Source organism: Lepisma saccharinum, chromosome 30, assembly GCF_977018435.1.
Source record: "Lepisma saccharinum chromosome 30, izLepSacc3.1, whole genome shotgun sequence".
In the NCBI taxonomy this organism is placed as follows: domain Eukaryota; kingdom Metazoa; phylum Arthropoda; class Insecta; order Zygentoma; family Lepismatidae; genus Lepisma; species Lepisma saccharinum.
The window spans coordinates 8,826,059-8,842,585 of record NC_139258.1 but is presented as its reverse complement, the minus strand read 5'-3'; the positions used below and the strand labels follow the sequence as shown (position 1 = coordinate 8,842,585).

General features: G+C 40.5%; 1 protein-coding gene across 1 annotated transcript in view; it reads right to left on the bottom strand.

The window, feature by feature from the left end:
• LOC145982069 (mutS protein homolog 5-like) overlaps positions 1-16,527 on the bottom strand; it is a 120,467-nt gene that overhangs the window by 44,750 nt on the left and 59,190 nt on the right. Inside the window, exons 11-15 of the mRNA XM_083115662.1 lie at positions 14,784-14,855; positions 12,801-12,930; positions 7,853-8,046; positions 6,596-6,641; positions 2,584-2,722 (exon numbers count right to left, since the gene is read on the bottom strand). Coding sequence (XP_082971788.1) covers positions 2,584-2,722; positions 6,596-6,641; positions 7,853-8,046; positions 12,801-12,930; positions 14,784-14,855 — 581 coding nt within the window. The remainder of the gene's footprint in view (positions 1-2,583; positions 2,723-6,595; positions 6,642-7,852; positions 8,047-12,800; positions 12,931-14,783; positions 14,856-16,527) is intronic.

Genomic DNA, 16,527 nt, shown 5'->3' with positions numbered 1-16,527 from the left:
TTCACGGCTTTCATAAATGATGCAACTTCCCCTCGCATGGTGCTCCAGCCAAAACACCCAATCAGCGTGCTCTATGCGACTGCTGCAACTGCATCATAGGGAGCGAAACTAACATTGTGTTCAGCCCCGAGTGCGGCTCGGTCTACACGGGTTGATATCACTGATCGCAGGCTTCTCCACGATCTCTCTTGGTGGAGCAGCATGGGAACACTTGATGTTTCAAAGGAGATAGAGTTCATTAAATAAGTTTAATAATAATGATTTGCATTACAGATTTATTTGGGTATGCATGTGCGAATAGGCCACATTTACTTCTATAGTCAAAGCAAGCAAGCGAAAATGAATAAAGCCTACTAAAAGTTGATTGGTGTTAGATGTAGTGGCTAGAACAAACATGCACGTTTCATTTTTCCTTTATTTTCACCCCTACATGGTTAATCCAGGTGCCACAGCTAGCTGTCCGGAAATATTGTGTAGTGCTTGGAAGATAGTAATTCACACAGCAAGGAATTCCAAAATTTCTGGTTAAAATGGCAAACAGTTTTTGTCTAAATTAAATAATAAAATCATTCCAGTTCATCTTAATTAGGGATGGGCCGATATGAAATTTTGGCTGATACCGATAAAGTACAGACATAAAATTTGCTGATACCGATAACCAATATTCTACCGATCCGATATAAAATTAGAAATAGTCCTTGAAGAACCTGAAAGGTTCATTCATCTCTTTAATAAATGTGTGTTTCAAGGTGACTGAAGTGCAAAATAAATTGCATATTTAGACATTTAGTTTTTAGAAAGTAGGGCATGGAGATTATCCATAAAAATTACAACAAAATGGCAGAATTTTGCACTAAATTATCAGATATTTATCGATATATCGGATCGGTAAAATAATCGGTAATTTTACCGATACACCGATATGCCTATATCGGCCGATACCAATAGAGTATCGATTAATCAGTCCCATCCCTAATCTTAATAATCAGCTTTTGATATGGTTACATTTAAACATGGGAATTCTTCTCTAATTTATACAGATGATGTTCATAATTTTGTGAAAACAAAATTCCATGACTTTTCCACATTTTCCATACCAAAAACCAAACTTTTCCAGACCAGATGATTATGGTTACTAACATACATGAACATGTGTGTAAGAAGGTCACAATAGTTTAGCTCAACACTCACATTTAGAATCCCAAATAAACAAGTATAGAACAGTAAACGATGATATATGAGGCAGTCAAAAAGTAACCTTACTATAGCAATAAAAAGTCAGAACAAAGTAGTACATAGTTGTATACCACAAATAAATAACAGATACATATACGCTTTGGTTGTACATACCAGCATGCGTGGTCTGATGGGAAATGTGGCATCAACCTTGGAAAAATACACCACAGAGAAGCAGCAGCTTCCAATTTGGTTTTTGAGTAGTGAGAGTGCAAAACCAATAGAAATTAATCGGAGGATGCATGTCGCTTCAGCAGGTTTACGAGTGACACACAAAGTTTAAAAGTGTAGTGCCAATTCTGACTGATGCAGCTCGCTTCGGGCAGCCTCACACTGCGATGATGCTCACACTCTTCTAGGACTGAAAAGGTTCAACTCTGGAACATTACATGCACAGAGGATGCAATGTTAACAGTGAGTCGTATTGGATCTGCTTGAGAACTACTTGAAACGTACAATCAGGTAAAAACGTTGCTATTTGCTCAGTTCTGGTTGAAGCATCTACTACATAGTGCATATAACCAAGTGATCATCACATGTTTGGCCTCTCTTAAGGAGGCACTAGGTTGCAAGAAGTTCCTTTTAGGTGAAAAGGGTGGTGCACGAGGGGTTACTTATGCAGTCAGTCAGAATATTTTTTTTCTTGTGGAATCCGGACATTAGTGAAACTCTGGCACACCTGCATTGAACGTGGTAGAAACTATGTTGTAAAGAGACAAAGTGTTATCAATCCTATTGCACATATTCTGCTAATTAAAAAAATATTAAGGTTACTTTTTGACTCAGCTAAGTATTAATTCAGTGTTCAACAATTATTTGTTTCATCTTTCACCTAATAATTAAGAAAAACTTCTTTTAATGTCATTAACAAAGATTTAAAAGTAATAGAAATTTAGTGTAAAAATATTATGCAAAGTTTTCGTGGTTAATAGACACAGGAGATTAGGGATATGAAATTTTGGCTGAAACCGATAAAGTACCGATATAAAATTTACCGATATCGATAACCGATCTGATATAAAATTAGAAGTGGTCCTTGAAGAACCTGAAGTGTTCATTGATCTCCTTAATAAATATGTGTTTCGAGGTGACTGCAGTGCAACAGAAGTTGAATATTTAGACAATTACTTTTTAAAAAGTAGGGCATCGAGATTATCCATAAAAATTACAACAAAATTTCAGAATTTTGCACTAAATTATACGATATTTATTGATATATCGGATCGGTAAAATAATTGGTAATTTTACCGATAAACCAATATGCCTATATTGGACGATACTGATAGAGTACCAATTAATCAGGCCCATCCCTACAGGAGATACACATACACACAAAAACATACTTACCAATCAAGTAATGCAATAAGTTCCAAAATTCGTGTTAGTTGCGGGAAATGCTTTTGTACATGTTTCACCATATTAAGCATTATCATTGTCTCATGCTCTGTTATTTGGATGCTGATATCACCCAAAGCAGAATCCAGTTCTGTAAGAGAAAAAAAAAATATGCACATTCTCTGTTCAATTACTGAAGGAAATGAACATTTACAAGGTAATCAAAAAAGTTCTTGCCGTTTTTGACGTCCCATTAATCATGCACTCACAGAGAGGAACCGAAATGATGCATGTGTCTGCCAAGTGATCGGGAGTTAGTCTGACCATCGACTGTCAGTAATACAGGCACGATGCGCACACACAGCAGTCATAGCTCGTCCAGTGTCGAAGAGAAATGGAGGTATCGAAGCAGCTTGTTCGCGTGTGTTTGTTGTATGACTTGAAAGTAAGCCTGTCAGCTGCCGCATCAAGTTGCCGCATTTGGGAGACTGCCGTGAATGAACGCACTGCCAGGCATTGGATCCAGAAATTCCGTTCGGGAGATGTGAGCCTTTCGAATGAACCTCGCAGTGGACGACCACATGTGTTGTATGACGAGGCCCTGAAAGCAGCCATCGTGGAGGACAGTGGTCTAACGTGTGATGAACTTGCAGAAAGGTTCCATGTTTCTGCTGAAACAGTCAGACTGCACCTGCATGGGATAGGGAAGTCATATAAGTTAAGCAAGTGGGTACCCCACACACTGTCGGCAGCCAACAAGGAACAACGAGTGACAGCCTGTTTGTCCCTGCTCACTCGGCACCTGAACACACCCATATTTGATCGCTTGCTCACTGGTGACGAAAAGTGGGTCCTCTATGACACTCCCAAGCATACCAGACATTGGTTGTCGCCACGTGACCCTGTTCGTCACTCCTCAAGACCACCTCTGCACCCACGAAAGGTTATGTTCTCTGTATGGTGGAATTGTCGGCAAGTGGTGCATTACGAGCTTCTTCCACCTCGTCAGACCATCACTGCTGATCTCTACTCTCAGCAGTTGCAAAGGGTGCACCGTGCATTGTGGCAGAAGGAGTCGGCATTGGTGAATCGCAAGGGTGTGCTGTTCCTGCACGACAATGCCAAGCCACATGTGGCAAAGAAGACCCGGGAGACCCTTCAGCAACTTGACTGGGAGACACTGTGCCATCCACCATATTCACCGGACCTTGCACCAACAGATTACCACCTGTTTCATTCCCTCGACAACCACCTCCGTGGGAGATCCTTCACAAATGAGGGAGACCTGCGGAACGCACTCACGGACTTCTTTGCATCCAAGCCTGCAGAGTTTTATGACCAGGGTATTGTGCAGCTGCAGGAACGTTGGCAAAAGATGTTGTATGCTGATGGAGATTACTTCGAAACCTAAAGGTACGTACCGTCCACTGTATTGCTCTTTGTTTATCACTGCTCTAGAACGGCAAGAACTTTTTTGGTTGCCTTGTAATTTTGCAGTGTGCGGTACTGAACATTTGAAATGAATAGGTTTAATATTGTACACTAGGGATGTACTCAGTGTGCGAATTAACGGGCGGATGCCTGGGATTCATCCCCCACACAAAACATTTTATCCCTGGCAAATAAAATTATTTTTAATCCCCTCAAAGAAAATGAAATTCAAAGCATATGGTATATAATTTCTTCGTATAAAAATAACATTGTGTCCATTAATAGTGCAGTCATCGAAGACTTACACTTTGAAAAGTATGTAGCTTTGTGGATTAAAGGAGACACCATTCTGCAACTGAATAAAATCACCGAACATGTATTAAAGTATTCACAAGAAACTAACATTATGTTTGAGCCTGGCAAAAGAAGTTTGGTCAAGTTTTCAGTGTTACTAGTTCTATAGCTCTTTTCGTGTGCAAATTTGGATTTTCTCAGAATGCAAATACAATAAATTACGTGTAAATGTTATCATAAGATTAAATTAAAAATATTGACAACATATCTAGAACCTTGAAAGCGAGTACTGAGATGCACAGAATAATCTAGAACTGAATTAACAAAACCATCCATTCAAGGATCTCTGCAGGCACTTGACCCACTGAGATATCTGGGAAAGATTTCACATAATTCGAATAGTGAAATTGTAGCGTGGAAACACGAACCAGAGGTGCCACATAAGACAGCAGATTAGGTGTCTCCGATGTGTGATGCTTCATGAGACTTTTATTGAGGAAGCATCACCTCACGCCCCCACCAGTTTGAGCACTGCTGCCCCCCTCTATCCCCCTGTAGGTAGCTTCCTTTCAATAGATAATGATTTTTATGACTATAAATTCGCAGAGATATGACAGACCATATCAGTAAATTTTTCTTTTCTCAGTTATAACTAGAAAATGGATTTCTAGGTCCATACCTATTTTTTCTGCTACATCCTAGATGTATGGTATTTAGAGAGCTTTCTGTTTCATGTACACAGCATACCTTTGCTGAAATTCTATAGGACCTAAAAATGCCTAATTGAAATATAAATGCCTAAATGAACTGTAAAGTCCTATAAATGCCTAAAAGCCCTATTTTGAATTAAAAAAAAAACACCTAAACAATTTGCTTAACTTCACAAGTAACTTTTATTAAGAACAATATTTAATTTCCACCACAAAGGTTTGAGGCCCTTGAATCTTGAGACCTTGAACGAATCTGAGTGGCGAAAGAAGCAACAGCAAGGGGTGTCAACGTCTGTGCAAATTTTCCCCATATCCCAGCTTGCATCAGGAAATTGGAAAAATTTGGAGCAAACTGACTGGATGAGGCGTTCTCCATTGTTACACTGTACTTCCCAGGCAATTAAAGGATCGTAGGTGTAGCAAATCAAACAAAAATGCGATGTTTTGGGACAGAATCCTAGCTATAAAAGCATTCAGTTACAGCCGGCATTATTTCCAGCCTGCAACAGTGTAAGAGCGAGGGAAGATTCGAAGAATATGGAATTGGTTGTTTCGAGTGCCTGCTGCACGTAGGAAAGACAACCCTGCAAGTGTCCAATCACATCACCTATTTTCCGCATTGACACAACAGTTAGGTGAAAGGGAGGGTTTGTGCCGGAAACTACAACTGCCATAGTATAGAGGCTCTTCATCAATGAGAGAAGACCACTGCGAACCTGCCTGCATTTGAGTTTTGAGGTTCAGATTTTTGTGCATACATTAAGCACAGATACACTAATTGGGACTTGACCTACAATTTAAAGTGGGATTCGAACCACCATGTGCCTCCAATGGATATCGAACCTACGACCTCTTCTTTACAAGTCGACGATGTTACCACTACACCTCGGGGAGAAGGAAACCTGCCTTTGGAATCAGCAGCAGTTGCACGTATGAAGTTTGCACAAATAACTGTGGCGTAGAGGAAGGTTCTCCATGAACACTTCTGGGCTGTAATGATCACATTGAAAGTTAATGGGATTGTCACAACCCAGAAGTGTCCGTGACTGTACAAGTGCCTACTCACAGAAGACTGGAAGAACTTCACCATGGAGAAAATTGAAAAGCATATGGTGGTGCATTACTTCAAAATATGATAAAGTTTTTACACCCTAAATCCTTATTTTTTAGCACCAAAACATCCGTTCCCTAGTTATAACACTACTTTATTATTATTATTATTAATAATAACCTGTGGCTCGACAGCCTTGAAGGGCCTAGGCCGATCTCCCGACTGCCAGTCTCCCTCCCACAATACTACCTACAGGTGTGGAGACCTTCAACCAGTAATGGGGTGACGTGGAGATTTCCGAGACCAGGTTACACTATTCACTCATGGCTCCCCAATTTCCTCACGATGGTGGGTTGCCACCAGTCCTATACACAGCCGCCGAGAACCCAGAGACTGAACCCAGGCAGACTCGAACCCAAGCTGTCCCGCAGTCAGAGTCCAAAGCACACTGTCTTAGATTGCAGAGACATGGAGGAGGACATTATTATTATTATTATAAAAAGTTAAAAATAAAATGTGTAGAAGAAAAGAGACTTACCTTTACAACGAGCACTCTTGTAATATAATTGGTTGTTTGCTTTGAACTGTAAAACAGAGAAAATATAATTTAACGAATACTACTAATCAACAATATGTTCTCATATTTTGATGCTTAGTAAAAGTAATCACCAAACAATTGTTTTTACAATAATATTTAAATATTTTCTTTCTTTCAGACATTGCAGAGCAGTGCTTGAAGTGGAAATTGCTAGCTGGGGGGATGCTTTGCGAAAATATCATCCCCCTCACTTCGAGCATTGTTGCAGACACACAAAACATTTTACAATAAAAAATCTACTTTATCGTAATTGGAATGAGCTCAGTATACCACCATTATTTTGTTACAACTAATGTGGATATTCTAAATGGTATATTGAAGCTTATTATGATTAAGGTATGTACCTAACCCTCTTAGAGCAACATATTTAGTGTGGAAATACAGCTTAGATATAAAATTGGATGAAGAAGTACGGTACCTATAATAGATTCAGGGACACTGTTAATGTTAAGAGGGGAGAATGAAAAGTTTTGAGCCTCACATGGAAGGACTGATGCTAGGTAGTTAAAATTTTGGAGGATGGAAGGTTTGAGTTTTAGGACACTCTGTGCAAAGTTTTATGAAATTCACATGTTTTCTTCTATTTTTTTGTCAGGTTAAAAATGAATGAAGTGTCAGAGAAGAGAGTGGCTGACCGGGTCGTGATTCGGTACCTCTGTCGGCAAGGCCTCACTGCGCAGGCTGCTTTGGTCGAGTGTGGCTTCACCGCACTTCCCCATCCCCATCCACCTTATTCCTCCTTCAGAATTCACTTCGAGAACGTCACTTCCGTACGGATGAAGGCGGTCATTCAGTGGTGCGAGACTCAGCACAAATCATTCTACCAGATGACTGTAAACAAATCGCAGTACAGAATGCATAAGTGCATTGATCTGGGAGTGATTATAGAGATTATGTGATTATGTAGAGATATCATAATGAGAAACTGTAGCTCAAACACCCCTTTCCTGTGAGGCTCAAAACTTTTCACTCTCTCCTCGTACAATCAATTAATTAAATCCATTTCCCTCTTATGAACAACAATAAGTGGGGTTTGTTCTTTTTAGTGTAAGAGTGGGACTAGCACAACACAGCATATTGTATTCAGATTTGTTTCAGCATGGCTGAAAAACAGGGTGTATTTTTGTATGCTAATATTGTACAATGCAGCCAAATGACAACTATGATTTTAAAAGGGTGATTAATAATAATACTTACCATAAACTGCAATCCAGCTATGTTAACATCTTTTTCATTCCCAACTGTTTCCCGTCTGGCTGGAACTGCCAATAAATATCCTATTTCTGGTATGTACACGACTGAGCACTCTTTCACTTCAGGTGGCAACTCTTGCAGTTCTTGATGAGCAAGCACAGACAACAAATTTGGTAGACTTCCATGTTTTTGTTTCTCTGCAAATGAAACAAGTGTTAAGCATGTTTTTTACGGCTTCTTCAATGCTGATCCACATATATTTATATATATCTCTAAACTATGCTGTTTTTCTGCATTAATATTCTTAATGTCTATTGCACTGAAAGTTTTTAAAACTTTTTAGTCACTCTCACTCTCTAGCATTCTTAAACCTGAAGGTTTATGGCTGCAGCAACACAAGCCTTCCATCTGTCCCTATCCTGGGCAAGATCAATTCAATATTCTCTTCATTCTTTCCGATTTCCTTTAGGTCTATCTCAACGATCTTCTTGGCCTTCCTACAGGTCTCTTACCATCAGGTTTCCCAACAAGAATCCTGTAAACTCTTCTTTCCTCTCCCATTAGTGTCACATGGCCTGCCCACCTAAGTCTTCTTCATTTAATTATTCTAATAATATCTGGACATTAATACATATTATGTGATTCTAAATTATGTATCCCTTTCCACTCACCTGTCTCTTCATCCCATTCAAATTTAAATATTTTTCTAAGGATTTTTAGTAAGAACATTCATGGTTCTGTGGGAATCTGACTAGCATGCAGAGACTCCACAAATAGTTTTTTCAGACACATAGAGTAGACATTCATTAGTTCAATCGCTGTCTCCTAAAAGATGCGAGTTCCAAACATGGCTCTTGGGGCAATGGAGCCACTTTATTAGTGAATTTTGGAATATGTGCCACGTTATAGTGGCCAAGAGTTGTAAGAAAGGACAGAAAAAAGAATGACTTTCCAGGTTGCCAGAAAGCAATCTAAGTGCAATGCATCCAATAGAGTCCTGCAATGAACTCTTTTTCCTTTGATCGGCAAACAGTTCACACAGACGACGTTAGATAGCGTACGGAATTGACACTTTCTTTGTTTGAGTGAATAACGCTCGAACAGACAAAACGAGCGGTATGCGCGCAAAGCCCAGTAGTGCATGTATAACCGTAATTTGTCTGCGACAATGGTCTGTCGAATATGGATCATGAAGTGAAAGTTGCAGCGAAATTGAAACATAAGTGAACATAGTCATTATCTCTATGTTAAAATGTAGTTTTGTCTATCTTACCAATACAGTGGTATCTGAACATGAAATAGATGATTGTGGGCTGAAACTGCCAGGATGGATACTTTACATATATGTGTACATGATAATTGTCACATCAAAATCATATTACATTGTAAACATTCAAGTCACTTATCCAGAGTTCTTGGGAAGCAACCTAAGTGCAGCACATCTCAGACAGGCTTGTTGGGAGGCAACCTAAGTGCACACATCCTGGCCAAGGTTGATGGGAGACAACGTAAGTGCACCACATCTCTGCCAGGGTTGTTGGGAAGGAACCTAAGTGCAGCACATCTTTGCCAGGGTTGTTGGGAAGCAAACTAAGTGCAGCATATATCTTGACCAGGGTTGTTGAGAGACAACCTAAGTGGAGCTCATCTCAGCCAGGGTTGTTGGGAAGCAACCTAGGTGCAGCACATCTTGGTCAGGGTTGTTGGGAAGCAACTTAAGTGCAGCACATCCTAGCAAAGGTTGCTGGGAGACAACCTAAGTGCAGGACATCTTGGCCAGAGTTGTTGGGAGGCAATCTAAGTGCAGGACATCTTGGCCAGGGTTGTTGGGAGGCAATCTAAGTGCAGCACATCTCAGACAGGCTTGTTGGGAGGCAACCCTACTGCATGATGTCTCGGCCAGGGTTGTTGGAAGGCAACCAAAGTGCAGCAAATCTCAGCCAGGGTTGTTGGGAGGCAACCTAAGTGCACCACATCTCAGCCAGGGTTGTTGGGAGGCAACCTAAGTGCATCACATCTCAGCCAGGGTTGTTGGGAAGCAACCTAGGTGCAGCACATCTTGATCATGGTTGTTTGTAGGCAACCTAAGTGCAGCACATCTCTGCCAGGGTTGTTGTGAGGCAACCTAAGTGCAGCATAACTTGGCCAGGGTTGTTGGGAAGAAAACTAAGTGCAGCACATCTTGACCAGGGTTGTTGGGAGGCAACCTAAGTGCACCACATCTTGGGTGGGATTGTTGGGAGTCAACCTAAGTGCAGCATATCTTGGCCAAGGTTGCTGGGAGACAACCCAAGTGCAGGACATCTCAGCCAGGGTTATTGGGAGGCAACCTAAGTGCAGCACATCTTGGCCAAGGTTGTTGGGAGGCAACCTAAGTGCAGCACATCTTGGCCAAGGTTGTTGGGAGGCAACCTAACTGCAGCACATCTTGGAGAGGGTTGTTAGGAGGCAACCTAAGTGCAGCATGTCTCAGTCAGGGTTGTTGGTAGGCAACCTAAGTGCACCACATCTTGATCATGGTTGTTTGTAGGCAACCTAAGTGCAGCATGTCTCTGCCAGGGTTGTTGGTAGGCAACCTAAGTGCACCACATCTTGATCATGGTTGTTTGTAGGCAACCTAAGTGCAGCACATCTCTGCCAGGGTTGTTGTGAGGCAACCTAAGTGCAGCATAACTTGGCCAAGGTTGTTGGGAGGCAAACTAAGTTCAGCATATCTTGACCAGTGTTGTTGGGAGGCAACCTAAGTACACCACATCTTGGGTTGGATTGTTGGGAGGCAACCTAAGTGCAACACATCTTGGCCAAGGTTGTTGGGAGGCAAACTAAGTGCAGCATATCTTGACCAGGGTTGTTGGGAGGCAACCTAAGTGCAGCACATCTTGGGTTGGATTGTTGGGTGGCAATCTAAGTGCAACACATCTTGGCCAAGGTTGCTGGGAGACAACCTAAGTGCAGGACATCTTGGCCAGGGTTGTTGGGATTCAACCTAAGTGTAGCACATCTTGGCCAAGGTTGTTGGGAGGCAACCTAACTGCAGCACATCTTGGAGAGGGTTGTTGAGAGGCAACCTAAGTGCAGAAAATCTTGGCCAAGGTTGTTGGGAGGCAACATAAGTGTAGCACATCTTGGCCAGGGATGTTGGGAGGCAACCTAAGTGCAGCACATCTCAGTAAAGGTTGTTGGGAGGCAACCTAAGTGCACCACATCTTGATCATGGTTGTTGGGAGGCAACCTAAGTGCAGCACATCTTGATCATGGTTGTTGGGATTCAATCTAAGTGCAGCACATCTCAGCCGAGGTTGTCAGAAGTAACCTAAGGGTATCACATCTCAACCAGGGTTGTCAGAAAGCAACCTTACTTCAGCACATCTTGGCCATGGTTGTTGCGAGGTAACCTCAGTGTATGATGTCTCGGCCAGGGTTGTTGGGAGGCAACTTATGTGCAGCACATCTCAGTCAGGGTTGTTGGGAGGCAACCTAAGTGCACCACATCTCGATCAGGGTTGTTGGGAGGCAACCTAACTGCAGCACATCTTGGCCAGGGTTGTTGGGAGTCAACTTAAGTGCAGCATATCTCAGCCAGGGTTATTGAAAAGTGACCTGTGTGTGGCATATCTCAGCCAGGGTAGTTGGGAAGCAACCTAAATGCAGCATATGTAAGCAAGAGTTGTCGGGAAGCAACCTAATTGCAGAATATCTCAGCCAGGATTGTCAGGAAGCAACCTAAGTGCAGCACATTTCAGCCAGAGTTGTCAGGAAACTACTTAAGTGCAGCACATCTCAGCCATGTTTTTCGGGAAGCTACCTAAGTGCAGTCTATGTCAGCCAATGTTGTTGGGAAGTGACCTAAGTGTGGCATATCTCAGCCAGGGTTGTCGGGAAGCTACCTAAGTGAAGCACATCTCAGCCAGGGTTGTCAGGAAGCTACCTAAGTGCAGCATATCTCAGCTGGGTTGTTGGGAAGCAACCTAAGTGCAGCATATCTCAGCCAGGGATGGTGGAAAGCAACCTGAGTGCAGCATATGTAAGTCAGGGTTGTCGGGAAGCATCCTAAGTGCAGCATATCTCAGCCAGGGTTTTTTGGGAAGGAACATGAGTGCAGAATATCTCAGCCATGATTGTCGGAAAACAACCCAAATGCAGTACATCTTATCCAGGGTTGTCGGGAAGCAACCTGAGTGCAGCATATCTAAGCCAGGGTTGTCGGGAAGTAATGTAAGTGCAGCACATCTTAGCCAGGGTTGTTGGGAAGCAACCTTAGTGCATCACATCTTGGCGATGGTTGTTGGGAAGCAACCTAGGTGCAACACATCTCGGCTAGGGTTTTTGGGAAGGAATCTAGGTGCAGCACATCTCAGCCAGGGTTGTTGTTAGGCAATATAAGTGCAGCATATCTCAGCCAGGGTTGTTTGGAAGTGACCTAAGTGTAACATATCTCAGTCAGGGTTGTTGGGAAGCAACCTAAGTTCAATGTATCTATGCACCAGTGATCTTCTAGTGTTGCCATGAGGTAAACAAGATATATTAAGGGGGATTGTTGTTGAAATTCAAATCTACAAACTGTATTCTCATTTTCTAATTAAGCTCATGCTTATCAATAATTCTCAACTATCAAAGGTGTATCGATTATTTATCCCTATGCTCCAAACACCTCACAATGCTTGAGAAATTGATTAAATCAAGCCGTGGTAGCAAAATACATATGGATGAATGCAGGAGAGAAAACTGATGTATGTGTTTATCAGTGAAGGTTATTCCTGTTTTCCGTTTGCAAGGAACTCATGTAATTATGTTTCATATGATTAGGGCCAACAAAATACAAGCAGCACTGCATTCAAATCTATTACTACTTATTATCTATGTTTGTATTACAACTACTATATTTTGTTACTTGAGGAATGAGATTTCTTCCATAATCAATAATTGCAATAATATTAATCTCCATACTTACTTTTGTCTAGATCCTCATCGACACCTAATTTAACAACAAATCTATTGTGTACCTCAGATTCTTCGAAATCTATTATCTGATATAAATAGTGAGCAATCTCATACAGTTCATCTGTCAAACAGTTGGCAATCTACAAATGTGAGAATATATATGTTTCAGTAAAGATGGCAATCAATTTACTCGAAGTTACACTGAATATACAAGTTCAAAATAAACAATTTTTACACCATATTTGTAATGAACAAAATACAACTAGTTTCATTTACCAAACTGAAATCCTCAAATTACTAAATTAATAATTTTTGCTTCTTATTTTGTATTATCATGAATTTTAGTTTCAATAAAACATTGTACAAATGGGATAAACAACACTACTGGTATCAGCCAACATTGGTGTATCCAAAGGTAAGTTTATTTACGAGATATTTTATCTATATTCATAAAAATAATTATATTTATCAAGGGAAAATCATAAACATGGCTTTTAGGGTGACCCTTCCATGGAGTATACCCAATTGTCAACCTCACTTCCACATAGTATACTCTGGACTGCATTTTGCAGACTAGCGAGGATCTGGTGTCTGGACCCGTGGCAAGACCCGGGACTTGTGTGCCGTCCACATGTGTTTGTGCTTGTCCCTTCATCTACTTCATCTCATCACCTTTCAACTCCAGAAGACAGCATTCCTCTTCTTTTGTTTTGAATGGCTCTCCTCAGTCATCGTAAAGCTGTTTATTGTCAGACTTGTCCTCATTCATGACAACGCCTGCCCTCACAGTGCTGCTGTAACCCATCTTCTGGAGCAGTTTAAATGGGAAGTGTTTGATCACCTGGCATACAGCCCTGACTTAGCACCAAGTGATTTTCATCTCTTCGCTGCATTGAAGAACTGGCTAGGAGGCCAAAGCTTCCAGACCAATGAGGAGCTTCAAAACGTTCAGGCCCATCTCACATCAGCGGCAACGTTCTTTGCAGAGGGGATAGGCAAGCTCGTCCCATGTTATGACAAATGCCTGAATCTTCACGGCAATTATGTCGAAAAGTAACCAGGTATGTACATAACTTTTGGTAATAAATTCATTTTGTTACTTACACTTGTCTTTTTTTTATGGTCCATCGGAGGTTGAAAAAAAAAGGCCCCTCATAAAATAAATCAAATCAATCAATCAATAAATTGAAAATAAATTAAAACAGTGATGAACTATTTAGTCTTTATGCAATATTTTCTATTTTATATTGAATTGGTACAATATTGGTTACAGATAAATTTTATATTACTACTTTATTGGTCCGCATTCCTAAAAAAGACAGTAGGGAAATGTGCAAAAATACATGAACATTCTCAATGTTTATTAATTGAGTGGGCCACGGCGAACACTCCCTTCGATAGGGGGGTAGTGGAAACTACAAAACACACACCAACACCTTCATATAAGTATGTGTGTATTTTCTGCATTATGCCAGTATGTGACACACTTTATTTGACTTTTTACTATGTTGACAAAAATGCTTAATGCCTGCTGACAACTCATCTCTTAGACAGGGGTAGCTTGCATGCTTTGATATACAACCTTTGTCCAGAAAGTTTCAAGAGACAGGCTATAATTGGAAGTAGAATTACAAATCAGTTTTGTGGCAGGTGGTACGGTTGATTGCAGCTCTTCCTGTGATTTTGAAAGTGTTTCCATGAAATTCCACCAGGTGGCAGAGCCGACTACTTTGAAAGTACCCAGGACAACTAATTGCCGAGTACAATATTTTCGTAGTTATTTTCACAGTCTCGAAACTTTACGGACAAAGGTTGTAATAATGGCAAAAAAAAGTTTTATATTGCTAAAATCCAGTTCTATGAACTGAAACTATTTTCACTTGTCAAGACAAATTTTCGGGGGTTACAGTGTGGACTGGTCACTTTAGGGGGAAGGGGTACTGTACCCCTACTAACAACTTGAATAAAGTAGAATACTGAACATAAAATTTACCTGCTTGAACAAAGCAACTTCGCAAGGTTGGGCGCGACACAACTCTCCAATAAGAATAGCATGATGCAATGTCTGAAAGAGCAAGAATGCATTAAGTTTACTCCTGCTAATGAACTTAAGAAAGGGCCAAGTCACTTTCAACTCTCTTTGATCCTCTCCACACAAAACAGACACAACATAAACAATAGAAACAGCAATGTGCAATAAAACTAAGAAAAGCATGTAAATATGATAACATCTATGAGGAAAAACTAAATCTTGTTCATGATGGGAAATGAAAGATGTAGTTGTATAATATGTACATAGGCGCCGACTCCATGGAGCTTGGGGGGACTTGAGCCCCCCCTCCACAATGTTAATGATGTGGGGGCAGAGCCCCTCAAATAATTTTGCTTACGAGGATCTAATGTATTCCTCTGCTTCTCTTGTAAAGTTTACTCTAAATTGTGCCACATGAACTTAACTTTAAATACATATTTGAAATGTTCTAGTCCATCAATTTGGGGGGCTGAGACCGCTAAACCATCAACTTTGGAGGGGGGATATGACCGGATACAGCAAAACACATGACTCCTTAGTACATACTAAGTATATAATTATGAGTATTGTTAATATTTTTACTAAAAACAGTTTCAAAATAACGAGGTGATATGACAATTATACCAGTATGTTGTTTAGTGAATTCTGAACAATTTGAGGTCGTAAACACGACTTTCAGGCAATATTAATATGTACGATATTTAGTTATCCTCGAAATCTCTTCCTCTAGTCCAAAGAATAAGGGGAAAATAATTCTAAAGTCTTTGAGTTTATTTAACACTGGCTTGCAGTAAAGTACGCAAGGAGAGCTTATGAAAAGTCTGTATTGCGAAAGCGGGAATGGCTATGATCAAAGGCATTATTGCTAAAGCACGGCGTGCTATGTGTTTATTTATTATTGCAAAATTAAATTTAAAAAGTAAAATATTGTAGCAAGAACAAAAAAGTAAAACTAATTTTCCTGCGATTTGTGTTAGCATTTATGTAAATATTTAAATAAAACTGTTAAATATTGTAAATATTCGTTATTTTTATGGGTACGTCAACACTAAGGTTATTTGCACCTGTCACATGTCCTTTCTTTACAAGTCTGTTGAGGACATTAAAACACACCCATGCCCTCGCCGGGACTCGAACCCGAGACCTCTGGATCAAAGCGAGTTGAGTCGACCACCCAACACGTTTGGCAACCGAGGCCAGCATAAAACTGTTATGTTGGCCTCTTAATGTAAATACATAGCCTACTTTTAAATAGAAATGTTAATCGTTACCTAAAAAAACAAATGAGCATACACAGAAGACATAAAGAGAGTTTGAAACATTTTCTAAACGTCTCTCATGTTACATTTCATTTGCATGAGGAATATAATATAATAGCTGCTTAAAAACTACTATACGAAGACGTAATTTTTATTTTTAAAAAAGGGAGGGAGTGAGTCATTCATTCATTTATTTCAGTGATCAGAGCCCCCCCCCACCAATAATTTTGACAAGTCGGCGCCCCTGAATATGGAGTAGCCAAGTACCCCAAATTTAACAAAGACACAGTGAGAAAACTTTCAGTCAGACATACGAGGGCAGGCTGAAAAGTAATGCCTCCTACTTTCTTGTGACGGTGTAAAGACATTTTGGATTTTGAGCAACCATGCTTTGTACTCTTCAGACTTTCTCCATTCCAAGTTTCAAACTTCTATCACCAGGGGTT